The 20,743-nt window shown below is 36.9% G+C and overlaps 1 protein-coding gene across 3 annotated transcripts in view; it reads right to left on the reverse strand.

Moving 5' to 3' along the window:
• Window positions 1-2,556: 2,556 nt before the first annotated feature.
• WDR41 (WD repeat domain 41) overlaps window positions 2,557-20,743 on the reverse strand; it is a 97,541-nt gene continuing 79,354 nt past the window's right edge. Inside the window, exons 10-14 of one of the 3 annotated variants that reach the window (XR_005211397.1) lie at window positions 19,009-19,130; window positions 10,196-10,284; window positions 9,100-9,233; window positions 6,266-6,483; window positions 2,557-4,287 (exon numbers count right to left, since the gene is read on the reverse strand). Coding sequence is in view for 2 of the 3 variants with exons in the window: in XM_037801631.1 (XP_037657559.1) it covers window positions 4,253-4,287; window positions 6,354-6,483; window positions 9,100-9,233; window positions 10,196-10,284; window positions 19,009-19,130 (510 nt within the window). In the remaining variant the exon portion in view is untranslated. Of the gene's footprint in view, window positions 4,288-4,702; window positions 6,484-9,099; window positions 9,234-10,195; window positions 10,285-19,008; window positions 19,131-20,743 lie in introns of those variants that run through there. The other 2 variants (XM_037801631.1, XM_037801632.1) reach the window with 2 other exon arrangements.

Consider the following 20,743-nt stretch of genomic DNA (forward strand, 5'->3'; position numbering starts at 1 on the left):
TACCACCCTATTATTAACATCTTGCATTAGTGTGGTACATTTGTTAAAATTGATGAAAGCACATTTTTATAATTACACGATTAACTGTAGTCCATGGTTTAACTTAGGGTTCAATGTTTGGGTTGTGCAGTCCCATGGAATTTTTTTATTTTATTTTAATAACATGTATAGAACTTAAAATTTCCCCTTTTAACCACATTCAAATATATAATTCAGTGCTGTTAATTGTATTCACAATGTTGTGCTACCATCACCACTACTCATTACCAAAACTTCCCTGTTGTCCCAAATAGACACTATCCATTTTAAGCTTTAACTCTCTATTCCCTTCCGTCACCCCATCCCCAGTAACCTATATTCTAGATTATCACTCTATGAGTTTGCTTATTCTAATTGTTTCATATCATGGAGATACAATATTTGTCCTTTTGTGTCTGGCCTATTGCAGTCAACATAATGTCTTCAAGGTTTATCTATACTATCACATGTATCAGAGCTCCCTTCCTTTTTAGGGCTGAGTAATATTCCATTGAGTGTATATACCACATTTTGTTTATCCATTCATCGGCTGATGACACTTAGGTTGCGTCCATCTTTTGGCAACTGTGTACAATGCCGCTATGAATACTGGTGTACAAATATCTTTTCAAGTCTCTGCTTTCAATTCTTTGTGGTGTATTACCTAAAACTGGGATTCTTGGTCTTGTGGTAATTCTATACTTAATCTTCTGAGGAACTGCCAAACTGACTTCAACAGAGGCTGTAACATTTTACTTTTCCACTAGCAATGAATGAGTGTTCCTATTTCTCCACACCCTTTCTAACACTAGTAATTTTCTGATTTGTTAACAGTAGCCATTCTAATGGGTGTGAAATGGTATCTCATTGTGGGTTTGATTTGTCTTTCCCTAACAGCTAATGATGTTGAGCATCTTTTCACGTGCTTTTTTGGCCAATTGTATTTCTTCTTTGGAGAAATGTCTATTTAAGTCTTTTGCCCATTTTTTAATTGGGTTGTTTGTCTTATTGTTTAGTTGATGGATTTCTTTATATGTGCTGGATAGTAAACCCTTATTAGACATGTGTTTTCTAAATATTTTCTCCTATTGTTTTAGTTGTTTTACTTGTATGATGAAGTCTTTTGATGCACAGACGTTCTGAATTTTGATGAAGTTCTGTTTATCTGTTTACTCTTTTGTTTGTGTTTTGAGTGTAAAGTGTAAGATAACATTGCCTAACATAAGGTACTGAAGATGATGCTCCCCTACATTTTCTTCTAAGAGTTTTATAGTTCTGGCTCTTATATTAAGGTCATGATCCATTTTGAGATATTTTTGTGTAAGGTGTGAGGTCAGGATCCACCTTCATTCTTTTACTAATGGAGATCCAGTTTTCCCAGCACCTTTTGTTGAAGAGACTATTCTTTCCCAATTGAGTGGTCTTTGCCCAATCAGTTGGCCATAAATGTAAGGGTTGATTTCTGAGCTCTCAGTTTGATTCCATTGTCCTATATGTCTATCCTTAAGCTGGTACCATAATGTTTTGATTACTGTAGCTGTGTAATAAGTGTTAAGATTGGAAGTGTGTGAACCCTCCAATTTTGTTCTTTTACAGAATGGCTTTGGCTATTCAGGGCTTCTTACCCTCCCACAGAAATTTAATGATGGGCTTTTCAATTTCTGCAAAAGGTTTTTGGAATTTTTATTGGGATTGTGTTGAATGCACTTTGGTGAGAACTGATATCTTGACAATATTAAGTCTTCCAGTTCATGAACACAGACTATCCTTCTATTTACTTAGGTCTTTGATTTCTTTTAGGAATGTCTTATAGTTTTCTGTGTACAAATCCTTTCAATCCTTGGTTAGATTTATTTTATTCATTTAGTGGCTTTGGCAAATGGAGTTTTTTCCTTGATTTCTTATTCCAAGTGTTCATTACTACTGTATGGAAACACTACTGATTTTTGGGTATTGATCTCGTATCCTGCCACTTTGCTGAATTCATTTATGAGCTGGGAGCTTTGTTGTGGACTTTTCAGAATTTTCTGTACATATGATCATGTCACCTGCAAATTGAGAAATTTTTACTTCTTCCTTTTCAATTTGGATGCCTTTATTTCTTTTTTCTTGCCTAACTGCGCCAGCTAGAACCTCAGATAGATGTTGATTAACAGTGGTGACCATGGACGTTCTTGTCTCATTCTTTATCTTGGAAAGAAAGTTTTCAGTCTTTCACTATTAAATAGGATGTTAGCTGTGAGTTTTTCTTATATGCCCTTAATCATGTTGCAAAAGTCTCCTTCTATTCCTACTTTTCTGAGTTTTTTTTTTTTTTTTTAATCAAGAAAGGGTGCTGGATTTCATCAAATGCCTCTTCTGTGTCAATTGAGATGATCATGTGATTTTTTTTCCCTTTCATTCTGTTAGTTATTTATTATATTAATTGATAGTTTTATATTGAACCACCCTTGCTTTCCTGGGATAAATTCCACTTGATCAAGGTGTATAATTCTTTTAATGTGCTTTGGATTCATTTTGCTAGTATTTTGTTGAGAATTTTTACATCTATATTCATAAGAGATATTGGTCTTTCTTGTAGTATCTTCCCCAACAACTGTTTTTATTTTACCTCTTCGGTCTAAATTTTTCATAATTTCAAGATTTTGTTTTAGTTTCCTTTGTTTCATGAGTCACACACTTTATTTTCAGACCACATTAAAATCAGGATGTCAGACTACCATTGTAAGAAGCTAAATAATTTCCCTAGCTTCAGAGGCAAGGACAATCTTTTTCTGACCATCTCGCTTTTAGTTCCATTTGGTAAGTAACATTTACCAGGTGGTTGACATTATCTATATGAAACATTAAAGCTTAATTGATTTCATATTAACTTCAAATTTTAAAATTAATGTGTGACTATTAAATGCTTTATTACAACCTGGTAATAAAGAACAGAGCTATTCTGAAGCTTTATCAGTCATCTACAGGTTTTTATGGAATTGCTAACACTAAATAGCACATTCCTCCATATAGTCAATTTGAGTCTTTCAGATGGTATGTGTGTCATTGGGTATAATCTATTATAATTTGTCTCTGATACCAACTTAATACACATTGTGTGTTGAGGGGAGCCATATTAATTTAGGAAAATGCAACATTATCTAATTTGGAGAAAAGTCACCTTTTTACTACTGCTTAACCAGGAAAAGGAGATCAGATACAAACATTGTTACTTGGACCCAGATGACCCTATACTTTAATTAAGTTATTCTTTACTTTTAAGATTTTGAAAATTCATGTGTGCTCAGAGTCTGGACTGGTTAATCTTCTGGGCACAGAACAAGCCCCATCAGTTCCATCAGAACCACTCATTAGAGAGATAAATGGAAGGGATGACCCAATGCCCCTGAAGTTTACGCTCTTAATGGTGTTAAGTACAGCCAGAATTTGAGGTATAAATGTATTTTAAAATAAAAATGACAAGGCACACTACATATTGTTACTTCTGGTAACATAATATCGTAAATGCTGAAAGCTAAATTAGGGGAATAGGAAAAATGCACATAGTGTATGTTGATCTTAATTTTAATTTTACTCTACTAAATTGAAAGGTTAACTTTTAGCAGCAGTCTACACACAACTACTGAGCAGCCATCAGTTTTGAGTCCCTACCAGAATCTTCCATTATGCTGTTATCCTCCATCTCTCTTACCTTAGGGCACTTATGAAAGCAAATATCATCATCAGTGAAAAGGTTGGAGGCTGCCTCTAGCTGTAGTTTGTCTCATGGTGGAACACTATACTAGAGTTTAATGACAGAAGGGATGTTCTATGGTACTTTTTTGTTTCCAAAACTCGTGTACTTTAAATACTCCATTTGAATATATTACTATCACAAAATAATCAGAACAGGTTACGAAACAAAACACTTAAAAATCTATGCGTTCCTTATATAATTCATTGGATATGCCTTAAAAAGTTCAAGAAAACAACTTTACAACCTCCTGACCTAATACAGACTTTCCAAAGAAAAAGCTAGCTAATATGGGAGAAAGTCCAGCTAAATAGGAAAGTTAAAAGCCTGAACATGACTGTGAGATACTTAACCAAATTAATAAAAAATCTGATGCACTCAGACCAGGTTGCATGTCTGCTTGTTTAGGGATACCACTCATGTTCCAATTTCAGGATGAAAGATCAGAAAGCTGCTTCCGTGCGGCGACTCAAATATGCCAGAACAGCAATTTGATGGCTAAAAGTCAGTGCTAATTTTTCCATTCTTCTGTTCTGTAAAAGAGGTAATTTTAGTTTCAATGTATTTTCCATAAAGCAATTTTCATTGTGAATTAAAACAAAAATAATGACTCTGAACACTCTGGTTTTCCACATATAAGCCTTTATCTCTAGTACTCTTTGATTCTTGTTTTTAAAGATGCTCAATGATAAAGGATACTACAGAGCTAATCAATTACAAGGCCTTGCCTCAATGGGCCTCAGTTTCTCATTTCTAATATTATGCCACTGGTCTAGCCTAGATGACCTCAGCTCTTCCAGTTTTTGGCTGTAGGTAGTTGTGGGAACACCTGTCAAAAATAAAACTAGTAAAAAGTATTCATAAAGTTTCCGTTACGGGTGTGTGTGTGCATATAAATATAAATCTGCAGAACATGTTCTTTGAGAAAAGTCAATCCTCTGACACTTGTCATCTTGGACTTACTTTAATAGGGTTCTTTCATCAGCAGTTTAAATTCATTTAAGAATAATTCCACAATTATCCCCACCCAATTGTTAACTTGTAGAATAGTTCTGAATTTTTATTCTTGACTACCAAAAGGAAAAAAAAGAGTGTTCTGTTTTAAGGCCAGTGGGAGTGATAAGGATGATTAAATCAGTGGTCACTGCAAGAAACTACGTAAGTGAAACTTTACTTGAGCATTTCATATTTGAATCAATGATAAGATGAATTAGGCATTTTTGGCTGTAATCCCTGCTTTGAAAATAAGCTAGCTCTCATCCCTAGCATATATAAGGGGCAGCTACTATTCTATTACCAATCTAGCCTATAGCTGTGTAGGCCAGTTCACACTGGGGTGGGAGGCAGGGAGGAGACACACCCCAAGAGTCCTATTGATCTACTGCTTTGAGTTCATAGGGATTTTACTAGCTAGAACCAAAGACAGATTTAAACAAACTGGCACCAAAAAAATCAGTGTACTGAAACAGTATATTGAGTTTATTTTTTGTCTGAGAGATTAAAAACCTTTGCTCTACAAAACATTGGTAGGTACTAAAAACCAGGAGAATATGTAGGAGAAAGGACATTTAAGTTTATTTAAATTTATTGTAGCAATGTTTAAACAAATGGGCTCTAAAGGGAGTCGAAGGATTAAAAAAAAACTTCTTATGATGAATGCTGCAACTTTACTTTGAACCTCACATGGATTTAGGTTCAAATTAAGAAGCTAAAAACACAACACTCACTACTTCAACTTCAGACCAAAGCACAATTACTATACAATCTCCATTTCCTACAGAGACAAGGATCATTTTTCTGGAGCTTTCAAAGTTTAAACTAAAGAGATGCTACATCCTACCTGTTCTTCAATGACTGGTTTGTTGGTTTGGTTTGTTTTGTTTTGGTTTTTGCCAAATACCTTCTATAATTATGATGTATGCTATTTAAATAAATTTTTAAAAGAATTAACAGTATAGTTAAAATAATCATTTTGGAGAACAAAGATAGTTCAAAAGGCTAAATGAAACTACATATAACTTTTTTAAAACAGAATTTTTGTTGCTGGAAAGAATTCATGGGCAATAAAATTATTCTCCCTCCCTCCCTATGTATCTATATCTATCACACAATATAAAAAGAAGGAGAGGTTCTGAGTTCTATTTGCCTCATTAAACATAAGCTCCTACAATTTTAATTTTTAAAACATAAAAATAAAAAAAATTGTCTACAAGCACACTATGGCATAAAATAATTCTGTACCAACAGATATTTTTGCCATGCTCTGAAAACTTTACTGCTGAAACAGGTCTGTTTCCTCACAGCTTTCAGGATACTGCTGTGTTAGAAGTCAAATGGAAAACTTGTAATACATTCCTTGGTGGATATACTGATACCTGAGAATAACTTGTTACTAGATTACAGGCCCAGTAAAAGGAATTCAAACAAACAGAATTTTATGGAGCCACAAGAAAAAAAATACATTAAAGATGTATGGGATCAATATATCATTGATTTTCAGAGAACGCTTACAATTTGCATTAACCTATATATTTGATTTTCAAGGTTCACGTTCATGTACTGCTAATTCCTTCATATTAGACAGCAAAATACAAGTCACCATTTTCCTCTAATTTTTGAAATAATTTTAAACTGCGCAATCCAGATTCTCGCTCGCCATTTTTCCACAAAATAATGAGGTGATCAGCAGAGCAAGTCACTAGTCCATGATCTTCAAAGTATAGAAACATCTGTAAAGAAAATTAAAACTACTGATTATAAGAATTTCAAGGAGAAAAGGCTAATATTAGATTAACACGTGCTAGTAAAAGATGTACCTTGGAGCTTTCTTTGGATCTGAAAGTAAAATTCCATTTCATTTTTAATGAGAAATTTTATTTTTTTAAGTCACATACAAATACAATGTCTAGTATTTTAATAATCAGAAGTTTGTTAATACTGTTCAACTACAGAACTATGAGTAACAGCTATTTTTGTAAAGTATACGAATACCAGAAGTATCTTCTGAATTTTACTATAATCTAATTCTTCAGGCACTGGTTTTAAGATTTTGTCAGATAAAGGTCCTGCCAGACCTGCTCTGCTAATCAGCTTTACTTGCCTTATTACTTACACACAAATGGCTACTGGTAAAATGTTTGAATTGCAAATTCCCCACTGTAAACAATAGCTTCAGCTCTTTATATAAAAGTAGATGAATCCACACGCATTCACTGAGTGTCTTCCATATGCTTCTGGTCTCTACCATCAAGAAGGTTCTAATTCAGTTGTGAAAAACAAACTGTAGTTGAAAAATTAGGGCATCAATTAAAGAGTGCAGTCAGGCACTAAATATGTATAGACTATGACATGCCAAAGAAATTAAGAAAAAGGGAGCTATATTAATGATAACTAAAATTACCAGATAAGTTCGAAAAGACAAAACTCTCCAAGCAAAGGGAAGGACATAATAGGCTGGAAGCTAAGAACAGAAAATAGTAGTTTTAGTGAGAAAGCAGGATGAGTATTATGAAGTGGAGAGTTGGTAACGGAGCGGAGAAAAATGAAGCCATGAAAAGGATGAGGTCCTTGAAAGAAAGAGTGAAATAAAGGAGAGAAATAAAACAATGTTAAGGAACAAAAGGTTACATTTTCTCAGAACTGACCTATGCACTGCTAAAGACAGTGGGATAAGACTACTGGAGAGGACTTAGCTGATGTTGTAAGAGTCAGGGAGTGAAATATGGAAGCAAAACTGCTCAGGAGATTGGAATAGACACAATCCAGTACACAGGTAGAAGGGCTGGATCAGAGAGTAAGGATGAAAATATAAAAGGAATGAGGAAACTTGGGAGATCACACCTAAGAGAGTGCCTCGATCTTCTCAGTGAAGCCAAAGATAATTTTTTAAATGCTCAAGTATCAACACTTTCACTTTTGAAAATTCTGAGACTGACATTGTTTTATATTATGACAAACATGCCATTTTGCAGGTCTCTCCCACCATTTAAAAACCTTTATTTTAAAATAAAGTCCAAATTCCTAAGATGGAATTCAAGGATATTTGTAATCTGACCCAAAACTACTTTCAAAGTCTTTATCTCCCACTTGTGTTTGTTTATAGGAACACAGCTCTCCAGCCCAGCCAATCTGCAACTTGACACCAAGTAGATGGTATCTTTGCAGTTTTGACTACACATTCTATGCTCACCACTCCCAAACTATACTACGGTCACACAAGCAAAAACAAAAGCAAAAGTTTAAAAAAAAAAAAAAGTTTTTAGCTGGTTAACTGTTGGAAGAAAGCAAAGATGAGTAAGACATATTACCCCACATCAAGGAGCTTATGGTCATAGGGCTATTTATATTAATCCTACCTAACCTTCAAGGTTCAGCTCAAGTATCTTCCGCTAACCGTTTATAAGACTCAGCAAGAAATGTTTCTTTGAATTCCCAAGTATTCACTGTCTGGTAACTCATCTGGGTCCCCTATAAACTAACTTTACAAACAGCTTATTAGCTCTTTGTCCTTCCTCTCCTGCTAAAGCATAAGATCTTCTGGGGGTTGGGGGAAGATTGTATTTTATATCACTTTATAAACTTGAGTGTGAAGTGTGCCGCTGCTGCTCCTAAGCATAAGTAACACTTTCAAGCAGAAAATAATTTGTTCCTACTGGCTATGAAACAGGGAAGAAATTCATTAATTAGGGCCCTGCTTCCACTGTTATTAGATCTAATCATCTGTTTATTTGGACATTTTATTCCTTCATTACAGACAATAGTGCCTGTAATAAATACTAATGTATTTGGATTTCCACAGGTTAGAATTTTATGCATCTAATAATTCTCAACTAATATTTTCATATATGCACACTGATAATCAAGGCACAGAGTTTTACTAAAGCTAACGAATTATTATCCTTCAAAGAGAGCTAAAAACAGTTCTGTTCAGGAATTTGCTAAAGGCTTCTAGAATTAGATTCTGGTAAGGCTTTAACTCGACTCATATAACCACAACCCTCCATGTACCCTTTGTTTACTATTGTAATACATATATAGTCAACATTATTCACATTACCCTTATTGTCAACTATCTCATTCTCAAAGAAAAATGGTGATTAAGCCCATCTTTATAATCAATAGCGCTCCTAGCTCCCTCAAAGCATATTTCTGTAAAGGGAGATCCTATCTGCACATACTATAACCTATCCTATTCTGTGCTCAGATTCACAAAAAACCTACAGGTAAGAGGGAAAGGTAGAGAGCTAAGAAGTATAAGTTTTTATGAGACCAACTGAATGAAAAGAGCTGTGAGATACAAAAGCAGAAACTGCCTGGACATTTCTATGCTTATTAAAAGACACTACCTCCACAGATGATGAGTGTCCAATCAAATCTCCAATAAACTCCAGTGAACATGAAGTGGCATTTTCTTGTTGCTTTTTAACAAGTTGGCTGGCTTGTTTGTTCACCCTTCCGAATCCCCACATGTTAAAAAAACCTAGAAAAACAGAATCATTTCAGCCATTTCCCAAATTTCTGTGTGCCTTACAATAGTAATAAGATCAGAAAAATGGAGAAAATTTAAGTGCAAAGATGTTCCACACTAATTTTAGTCAAGGGCTGAGGAGATGGTGCCAGGCATTAACCTAGATTTTTTTTAACTATGTTATATTTCATCTTTCTTAGCTTAAGCAGGTTTGTTCCTCATCTCTTTTTATTGCTATTACTCTCTGGTGAAGAAGCATAAATAGGATAAAAAGACAGGCACTGCAAATGAAATAGAAGAGATGTCCATTAATTTTTTTTTAAGGTATAACTCAGATTTATTAACCAAGGGTAAGGGGAGAAGCTATGTGTATTCAAAACTAATATCCTAAGACTTCAAGTAAACAGAACCAGAAGAAACTAGAGGAATCAGCATCTGATTTCTTACAAAAAGGTTGCTAACTAATTTATTTTTCTAACCAAAAACTAGTTAAGAACTCGTGAGAGTATAAAATACACACAAAGAATAGTGTATTTGTCCATATAGCACTTGAGTTCAATGCTAATGATAACACTACAAGGCTAAAGAATTACTTTAGTTTGACATCTGAAGGTAGAAATTCCATCTGTGTATCATTTAGAATTATAGACAAGATAAATGAATAATTACTTCATTAGGTCATTTGGTCAGATTACGAGAAAATAACAGTTTTTCCTCCAAACAATAAAATCTCAGTTGGCTTGAATTGGAATAAACAGTTATTCTATATTAAAGCAGTATTAAGAAGTAAGTTCTAGCTCCAACTATCATATTCTGAATTGCTTCACTGTAAATAACTCATGTGTCCTTTGAAACTCTATTTGGAGTACATTTTATATTATTACTGTGGTTACTCATAACCACCTTTATTCTGACTTTTATATGAGGAAAAAGAGAGAAAGAGAGAGACTATCTTTTTGGGAGAAAACACTTACCTGTTGGTACCGGCTCAGCTGTAAGCTGCTGTTTTTCTCTTAACTCCCAAATGCGTACACTGCCATCTTCCGAGCATGAGATTAACTGCCTGTCAGAACAGAAGATTAGTAATAAAGGGACAAAACAGTGCACTGTGGAGGGCAAATGCTAAATTTGCAGAGAAAGAAATCACTGGAGCCTTCAACTGCTTTTATTCGGCTCCTAGCATGAGCTGATAAAACCCACAATTTAACATGGCTTTGCAATGTGAAAAAAAAAGCACTTGCCAAGAAAGGCACACATTATACTATGTTACACAGGCTCAAAAGTTATAAAGTTATCATCTCCACTTTTAAAAGTGCATTCAGGGAGACATACAATTCGAGGCGGGGCAAGATGGCAGACTGGTGAGCTGTATGTTTTAGTTACTCCTCCAGGAAAGTAGGTAAAAAGCCAGGAACTGCGTGGACTGGACACCACAGAGCAATCTGTCTTTGGGCATACTTCATACAACACTCATGAAAACGTGGAACTGCTGAGATCAGCGAAATCTGTAAGTTTTTGCGGCCAGGGGACCCGCGCCCCTCCCTGCCAGGCTCAGTCCCGGGGGAGGAGGGGCTGTCAGCTCCAGGAAGGAGAAGGGAGAATTGCAGTGGCTGCTCTCATCGGAAACTCATTCTACTGATTCAAACTCCAACCATAGATAGACTGAGGCCAGACACCAGAGACTCTGAGAGCAGCCAGCCCAGCAGAGAGGAGACGGGCATAGAAGGAAAACAACACGAGAAGCTCCAAAGTAAAAGCAGAGGATTTTTGGAGTTCTGGTGAACACAGAAAGGGGAAGGGCGGACATCAGGCCTTGAGGCGCATATGCAAATCCCCAAGCAAGGCTGATCTCTCTGCCCAGGGCACCTTTCCTTAATGGCCCTGGTTGCTTTGTCTATTAGCATTTCAATAACCCATTAGATCTCTGAGGAGGGCCGTTTTTTTTTTTGTTTTTTTTTTTTTTTTTTTTTTAAAATCCTTTTTGCTTTTTCTAAAACAATTACTCTAAGAAGCTCAATACAGAAAGCTTCAAAGAATTGAAATTTGGGCACGTCAAGTCAAGAGCAGAAATAAGAGAGCTCTGAGACAAAAGGCAATAATCCAGTGGCTGAGAAAATTCACTAAACAACACAACTTCCCAAGAAAAGGGGGGTGTCCGCTCACAGCCACCATCCTGGTGGACAGGAAACACTCCTGCCCATCGCCAGCCCCATAGCCCAGAGCTGCCCCAGACAACCCAGTGTGACAGAAGTGCTTCAAATAACAGGCACACACCACAAAACTGGGCGTGGACATTAGCCTTCCCTGCAACCTCAGCTGAATGTCCCAGAGCTGGGAAGGGGGAGCAGTGTGAATTAACAGAGCCCCATTCAGCCATCATTTGAGCAGACTGGGAGCCTCCCAACACAGCCCAGCAGCCCAGAACTGCCCTGGGGGGACGGCACTCACCTGTGACATAGCACAGTCATCCCTCAACAGAGGACCCGGGGTGCACAGCCTGGAAGAGGGGCCCACTTGCAAGTCTCAGGAGCCATACGCCAATACCAAAGACTTGTGGGTCAGTGGCAGAGACAAACTGTGGCAGGACTGAACTGAAGGATTAGACTATTGCAGTAGCTTTAAAACTCTAGGATCATCAGGGAGATTTGATTGTTAGGGCCACCCCCCCCTCCCCGACTGCCCAGAAACACGCCCCACATACAGGGCAGGCAACACCAACTACACACGCAAGCTTGGGACACCAATTGGGCCCCACAAGACTCACTCCCCCACTCACCAAAAAGGCTAAGCAGGGGAGATCTGGCTTGTGGAGAACAGGTGGCTCGTGGACGCCACCTGCTGGTTAGTTAGAGAAAGTGTACTCCACGAAGCTGTAGATCTGATAAACTAGAGATAAGGACTTCAACTGGTCTACAAACCCTAAAAGAACCCTATCAAGGACAGCAAATGCCACGAGGCCAAAAACAACAGAAAATTATAAAGCATATGAAAAAACCAGACGATATGGATAACCCAAGCCCAAGCACCCAAATCAAAAGACCAGAAGAGACACACCTAGAGCAGCTACTCAAAGAACTAAAGATGAACAATGAGACCCTAGTACGGGATATGAAGGAAATCAAGAAGACCTTAGAAGAGCATAAAGAAGACATTGCAAGACTAAATAAAAAAAATGGATGATCTTATGGAAATTAAAGAAACTGTTGACCAAATTAAAAAGATTCTGGACACTCATAGTACAAGACTAGAGGAAGTTGAACAACGAATCAGTGACCTGGAAGATGACAGAATGGAAAATGAAAGCATAAAAGAAAGAATGGGGAAAAAAATTGAAAAACTCGAAATGGACCTCAGGGATATGATAGATAATATGAAGCGTCCGAATATAAGACTCATTGGTGTCCCAGAAGGGGAAGAAAAGGGTAAAGGTCTAGGAAGAGTATTCAAAGAAATTGTTGGGGAAAACTTCCCAAATCTTCTAAACAACATAAATACACAAATCATAAATGCTCAGCGAACTCCAAATAGAATAAATCCAAAAAAAACCCACTCCGAGACATATACTGATCACACTGTCAAACATAGAAGAGAAGGAGCAAGTTCTGAAAGCAGCAAGAGAAAAGCAATTCACCACATACAAAGGAAACAGCATAAGACTAAGTAGTGACTACTCAGCAGCCACCATGGAGGCGAGAAGGCAGTGGCACGATATATTTAAAATTCTGAGAGAGAGGAATTTCCAGCCAAGAATACTTTATCCAGCAAAGCTCTCCTTCAAATTTGAGGGAGAGCTTAAATTTTTCACAGACAAAGAAATGCTGAGAGAATTTGCTAACAAGAGACCTGCCCTACTGGAGATACTAAAGGGAGCCCTACAGACAGAGAAACAAAGACAGGACAGAGAGACTTGGAGAAAGGTTCAGTACTAAAGAGATTCGGTATGGGTACAATAAAGGATATTAATAGAGAGAGGGAAAAATATGGCAAACATAACCCAAAGGATAAGATGGCCGATTCAAGAAATGCCTTCACGGTTTTAACGTTGAATGTAAATGGATTAAACTCCCCAATTAAAAGATATAGATTCGCAGAATGGATCAAAAAAAATGAACCATCAATATGTTGCATACAAGAGACTCATCTTAGACACAGGGACACAAAGAAATTGAAAGTGAAAGGATGGAAAAAAATATTTCATGCAAGCTACAGCCAAAAGAAAGCAGGTGTAGCAATATTAATCTCAGATAAAATAGACTTCAAATGCAGGGATGTTTTGAGAGACAAAGAAGGCCACTACATACTAATAAAAGGGGCAATTCAGCAAGAAGAAATAACAATCGTAAATGTCTATGCACCCAATCAAGGTGCCACAAAATACATGAGAGAAACATTGGCAAAACTAAAGGAAGCAATTGATGTTTCCACAATAATTGTGGGAGACTTCAACACATCACTCTCTCCTATAGATAGATCAACCAGACAGAAGACCAATAAGGAAATTGAAAACCTAAACAATCTGATAAATGAATTAGATTTAACAGACATCTACAGGACATTACATCCCAAATCACCAGGATACACATACTTTTCTAGTGCTCACGGAACTTTCTCCAGAATAGATCATATGCTGGGACATAAAACAAGCCTCAATAAATTTAAAAAGATTGAAATCATTCAAAGCACATTCTCTGACCACAATGGAATACAATTAGAAGTCAATAACCATCAGAGACTTAGAAAATTCACAAATACCTGGAGGTTAAACAACACACTCCTAAACAATCAGTGGGTTAAAGAAGAAATAGCAAGAGAAATTGCTAAATATATAGAGACGAATGAAAATGAGAACACAACATACCAAAACCTATGGGATGCAGCAAAAGCAGTGCTAAGGGGGAAATTTATAGCACTAAACGCATATATTAAAAAGGAAGAAAGAGCCAAAATCAAAGAACTAATGGATCAACTGAAGAAGCTAGAAAATGAACAGCAAACCAATCCTAAACCAAGTAGAAGAAAAGAAATAACAAGGATTAAAGCAGAAATAAATGACATAGAGAACAAAAAAACAATAGAAAGGATAAATATCACCAAAAGTTGGTTCTTTGAGAAGATCAACAAGATTGACAAGCCCCTAGCTAGACTGACAAAATCAAAAAGAGAGAAGACCAATATAAACAAAATAATGAATGAAAAAGGTGACATAACTGCAGATCCTGAAGAAATTAAAAAAATTATAAGAGGATATTATGAACAACTGTATGGCAACAAACTGGATAATGTAGAAGAAATGGACAATTTCCTGGAAACATATGAACAACCTAGACTGACCAGAGAAGAAATAGAAGACCTCAACCAACCCATCACAAGCAAAGAGATCCAATCAGTCATCAAAAATCTTCCCACAAATAAATGCCCAGGGCCAGATGGCTTCACAGGGGAATTCTACCAAACTTTCCAGAAAGAACTGACACCAATCTTACTCAAACTCTTTCAAAACATTGAAAAAAATGGAACACTACCTAACTCATTTTATGAAGCTAACATCAATCTAATACCAAAACCAGGCAAAGATGCTACAAAAAAGGAAAACTACCGGCCAATCTCCCTAATGAATATAGATGCAAAAATCCTCAACAAAATACTTGCAAATCGAATCCAAAGACACATTAAAAAAATCATACACCATGACCAAGTGGGGTTCATTCCAGGCATGCAAGGATGGTTCAACATCAGAAAAACAATCAATGTATTACAACACATTAAAAACTCGAAAGGGAAAAATCAATTGATCATCTCAATAGATGCTGAAAAAGCATTTGACAAAATCCAACATCCCTTTTTGATAAAAACACTTCAAAAGGTAGGAATTGAAGGAAACTTCCTCAACATGATAAAGAGCATATATGAAAAACCCACAGCCAGCATAGTACTCAATGGTGAGAGACTGAAAGCCTTCCCTCTAAGATCAGGAACAAGACAAGGATGCCCGCTGTCACCACTGTTATTCAACATTGTGCTGGAAGTGCTAGCCAGGGCAATCCGGCAAGACAAAGAAATAAAAGGCATCCAAATTGGAAAAGAAGAAGTAAAACTGTCATTGTTTGCAGATGATATGATCTTATATCTAGAAAACCCTGAGAAATCAACGATACACCTACTAGAGCTAATAAACAAATTTAGCAAAGTAGCGGGATACAAGATTAATGCACATAAGTCAGTAATGTTTCTATATGCTAGAAATGAACAAACTGAAGAGACACTCAAGAAAAAGATACCATTTTCAATAGCAACTAAAAAAATCAAGTACCTAGGAATCAACTTAACCAAAGATGTAAAAGACCTATACAAAGAAAACTACATAACTCTACTAAAAGAAATAGAAGGGGACCTTAAAAGATGGAAAAATATTCCATGTTCATGGATAGGAAGGCTAAATGTCATTAAGATGTCAATTCTACCCAAACTCATCTACAGATTCAATGCAATCCCAATCAAAATTCCAACAACCTACTTTGCAGACTTGGAAAAGCTAGTTATCAAATTTATTTGGAAAGGGAAGATGCCTCGAATTGCTAAAGACACTCTAAAAAAGAAAAACGAAGTGGGAGGACTTACACTCCCTGACTTTGAAGCTTATTATAAAGCCACAGTTGCCAAGACAGCATGGTATTGGCACAAAGATAGACATATAGATCAATGGAATCGAATTGAGAATTCAGAGATAGACCCTCAGATCTATGGCCGACTGATCTTTGATAAGGCCCCCAAAGTCACCGAACTGAGCCATAATGGTCTTTTCAACAAATGGGGCTGGGAGAGTTGGATATCCATATCCAAAAGAATGAAAGAGGACCCCTACCTCACCCCCTACACAAAAATTAACTCAAAATGGACCAAAGATCTCAATATAAAAGAAAGTACCATAAAACTCCTAGAAGATAATGTAGGAAAACATCTTCAAGACCTTGTATTAGGAGGCCACTTCCTAGACTTTACACCCAAAGCACAAGCAACAAAAGAGAAAATAGATAAATGGGAACTCCTCAAGCTTAGAAGTTTCTGCACCTCAAAGGAATTTCTCAAAAAGGTAAAGAGGCAGCCAACTCAATGGGAAAAAATTTTTGGAAACCATGTGTCTGACAAAAGACTGATATCTTGCATATACAAAGAAATCCTACAACTCAATGACAATAGTACAGACAGCCCAATTATAAAATGGGCAAAAGATATGAAAAGACAGTTCTCTGAAGAGGAAATACAAATGACCAAGAAACACATGAAAAAATGTTCAGCTTCACTAGCTATTAGAGAGATGCAAATTAAGACCACAATGAGATACCATCTAACACCGGTTAGAATGGCTGCCATTAAACAAACAGGAAACTACAAATGCTGGAGGGGATGTGGAGAAATTGGAACTCTTATTCATTGTTGGTGGGACTGTATAATGGTTCAGCCACTCTGGAAGTCAGTCTGGCAGTTCCTTAGAAAACTAGATATAGAGCTACCATTCGATCCAGCGATTGCACTCCTCGGTATATACCCGGAAGATCGGAAAGCAGTGACACGAACAGATATCTGCACGCCAATGTTCATAGCAGCATTATTCACAATTGCCAAGAGATGGAAACAACCCAAATGTCCTTCAACAGATGAGTGGATAAATAAAATGTGGTATATACACACGATGGAATACTACGCGGCAGTAAGAAGGAACGATCTGGTGAAACATATGACAACAAGGATGAACCTTGAAGACATAATGCTGAGCGAAATAAGCCAGGCACAAAAAGAGAAATATTATATGCTACCACTAATGTGAACTTTGAAAAATGTAAAACAAATGGTTTATAATGTAGAATGTAGGGGAACTAGCAGTAGAGAGCAATTAAGGAAGGGGGAACAATAATCCAGGAAGAACAGATAAGCTATTTAACGTTCTGGGGATGCCCAGAAATGACTATGGTCTGTTAATTTCTGATGGTTGTAGTAGGAACAAGTTCACTGAAATGTTGCTATATTATGTAACTTTCTTGGGGTAAAGTAGGAACATGTTGGAAGTTAAGCAGTTATCTTAGGTTAGTTGTCTTTTTCTTACTCCCTTGCTATGGTCTCTTTGAAATGCTCTTTTATTGTATGTTTGTTTTCTTTTTAACTTTTTTTTTCATACAGGTGATTTGAAAAAAGAAGGGAAAGTTAAAAAAAAAAAAAAAAAAAAAAAAAAAAAAAAGAAAAAAGACAAACAAGGGGAAAAAAAAAAAAAAAAAAGATGTAGTGCCCCCTTGAGGAGCCTGTGGAGAATGCAGGGGTATTCGCCTACCCCACCTCCATGGTTGCTAACATGACCACAGACATAGGGGACTGGTGGTTTGATGGGTTGAGCCCTCTACCATAAGTTTTACCCTTGGGAAGACGGTTGCTGCAAAGGAGAGGCTAGGCCTCCCTGTATTTGTGCCTAAGAGTCTCCTCCTGAATGCCTCTTTGTTGCTCAGATGTGGCCCTCTCTCTCTGGCTAAGCCAACTTGAAAGGTGAAATCACTGCCCTCCCCCCTACGTGGGATCAGACACCCAGGGAAGTGAATCTCCCTGGCAACGTGGAATATGACTCCCAGGGAGGAATGTAGACCTGGCACCGTGGGACGGAGAACATCTTCTTGACCAAAAGGGGGATGTGAAAGGAAATGAAATAAGCTTCAGTGGCAGAGAGATTCCAAAAGGAGCCGAGAGGTCACTCTGGTGGGCACTCTTATGCACACTTTAGACAACCCTTTTTAGGTTCTAAAGAATTGGGGTAGCTGGTGGTGGATACCTGAAACTATCAAACTACAACCCAGAACCCATGAATCTCGAAGACAGTTGTATAAAAATGTAGCTTATGAGGGGTGACAATGGGATTGGGAAAGCCATAAGGACCAAACACCACTTTGTCTAGTTTATGGATGGATGTGTAGAAAAGTAGGGGAAGGAAACAAACAGACAAAGGTACCCAGTGTTCTTTTTTACTTCAATTGCTCTTTTTCACTCTAATTATTATTCTTGTTATTTTTGTGTGTGTGCTAATGAAGGTGTCAGGGATTGATTTAGGTGATGAATGTACAACTATGTAATGGTACTGTAAACAATCGAAAGTACAATTTGTTTTGTATGACTGCGTGGTATGTGAATATATCTCAATAAAATGATGATTTAAAAAAAAAAAAAAAAAAAAAAAAAAAGTGCATTCAGGGAAACAGGATATGATCTATACACATTTTCAATTTCCTGCCCAGCCTGTCCTTTCCTCCTCTCACTTTATCTCTTCTTACTGTGCCTCTCCATAAAAATGTCCAAGGCTCTTCCCTTCACATAATTTCATTCCTAAAAATTCAGCAGCCAAATTTACCCTAAGAGGAAAACCCTCACTTAATAGCCTGAGAAAACAAGGAGACTACCATTTGGTTCTGGCCATAAACACCACCACAAAGGTGGGTTTATGGAAAATAGAAAACTTAACATATTGTAAGTACCCCCAAATCTTTCATCTTTTTAAATTAATATTGTTTTTAAACTATCTCTTCTTAAAATGAAATTCAGTGTAATTCATTTGAACTTTACTTCTTATAAATTTTGTAATATATTGCCACAAACTCGTCTGTTAGAGGCAGTCATGGGGCACTCCATTTCCAAAGGAACATTGCAGATCAAGCCACAGAGCCAGGTAACTTTGCCACTTGAGAAATCACATTGGTGGCTCTGGGAACCATGTATTTCTTTCATCTGTTGCAGAATAGATAGGAACTTGTACCTGTTTGGAAGTTTGGCAATGTGCAGGACATTGGAGTCATGTGCAGTTTTCTGACAGGCAATAACACGCTTCATTTGAAGGTTATACACATATAATCCCCTTCCAACTGCAGCAAATACATTCTGAAAAAAAAAGTTCAGATATGGGAATAAAACTAGTACCTACCATTACCCGGTGTAATAGATTTGCAGCCTTAGTGTGACATCAGAAAGTCACTGTTCCCTTCCCTATTCCTAGCCTTCAGCCCAATTTACTGTTCTGCCCTCCAAAGTCCAAAAACATTAAAGCATCAAGGAATGCACAGAGCATTCAGAAGGCAGGTGGATGCAGCCACTAAAACATAGAAAAATCTGAATATCACACCCCACAGCATCACTTTCTTCCTCACTCAAATATGACAGCTGGAGAAAGGAGCTATGGCTGATGGCCTGGCCCTGCTTGAGAAGCTGTTATTTGGGTTTTCATTCACAGAACATTGTATCCTTTTTAAAATTACTTAAGTTTCTTTTGCCTGGAAAATGTGAGCACTCCAAATCTTAAGCAATCAAAAGACCTATAAAGAATACGAAAAAGCACATGCCACAGTGGCACTATCTTAAGATCCTCTGAAGGCTTCACAACATTTTTTTTCCCAAATGTATTATTAGAAGTACCATTTTTAATAAGAAAACAACTTTAATCTTTTTAAAGAATTTTCACCAGTATTATTTCACTTTAGCCTCACAACAGCTTGTTAAGATCTGAAAGGCAAACATTATTGCCATTTTCCAGATGATCTAATAAAATTTAAAAAAAAAATAAAGTCACACAATTAGACTGGAGTTAATATTAGAATCAAGGTCCCATAACTCCAGTCCCTTGCTCTTTCTTTACACCATATTGCCCAGCTTCTGAAATTTTTTCGCAACTCGCTAGACATCTGGTAGTACTTGCCCTAGAATCACTCATTCTTACTCAACAGGTACCCCTGTGAGGCAGAACTTTAAAAAATCCCTGCAGATTGCCTTTCTGTTTTCACCAGATTCTGGGCCCTCCCAAACTTTCTTATATGGCTTCAAAGGCTAGAAACCTAACTCAGACCTAGAATATCTGGACCGAAGCATGCTCCCAAGGCTTACCAGAGTCTGGAATGATCCCTAGACCCTCAGGATTGGTACTCTGCACTAAGTCATGTAAGCTGATGGCCAGTGCCAGGGGCATTAATGAAAATGGTTTACTTCAGGCTAAAACCTAGAACCTTATCTATGGATAGCACTCAATGCAAAGAAACCACAGAAATTAGCTTTACAGAAAATCCATGCACAGAGTGTAAGTGATTTATCCAAGGTCACTAAGAAAATTATAAACTTAACTAGAGAATTCATGAGCTTTGGGGGCAGCATTTACTCAACAGACTCATTCTATCAATCACCTTTCATCAATAATCAATGGTCTCAAGAACCCCCAGCAAAAGACAGAAAATTAGAGAAAACTGAGTGATTTTTTATCAAGTATTTATAATGGTCAATAAGCATCAATCGATATTTTAAGATTGAAAGGAATATTTTTTAAAGACTGATTTGTGCCAAAGTGAGGAAAAGTTATAAAATTTAAATATACATATATTTTAGGGCTAATACTTTTAGAAATGTAGTCTCTATTTTTCCCGATGCCATATTATTTCTATCATAACATACTTAAAAGAATTTTTTCCGAAATAATGATATGGTACAAACAATCTGTGGGATATTTGTGT

Source organism: Choloepus didactylus, chromosome 13 (assembly GCF_015220235.1).
Source record: "Choloepus didactylus isolate mChoDid1 chromosome 13, mChoDid1.pri, whole genome shotgun sequence".
Classification (NCBI taxonomy): Eukaryota; Metazoa; Chordata; class Mammalia; order Pilosa; family Megalonychidae; genus Choloepus; species Choloepus didactylus.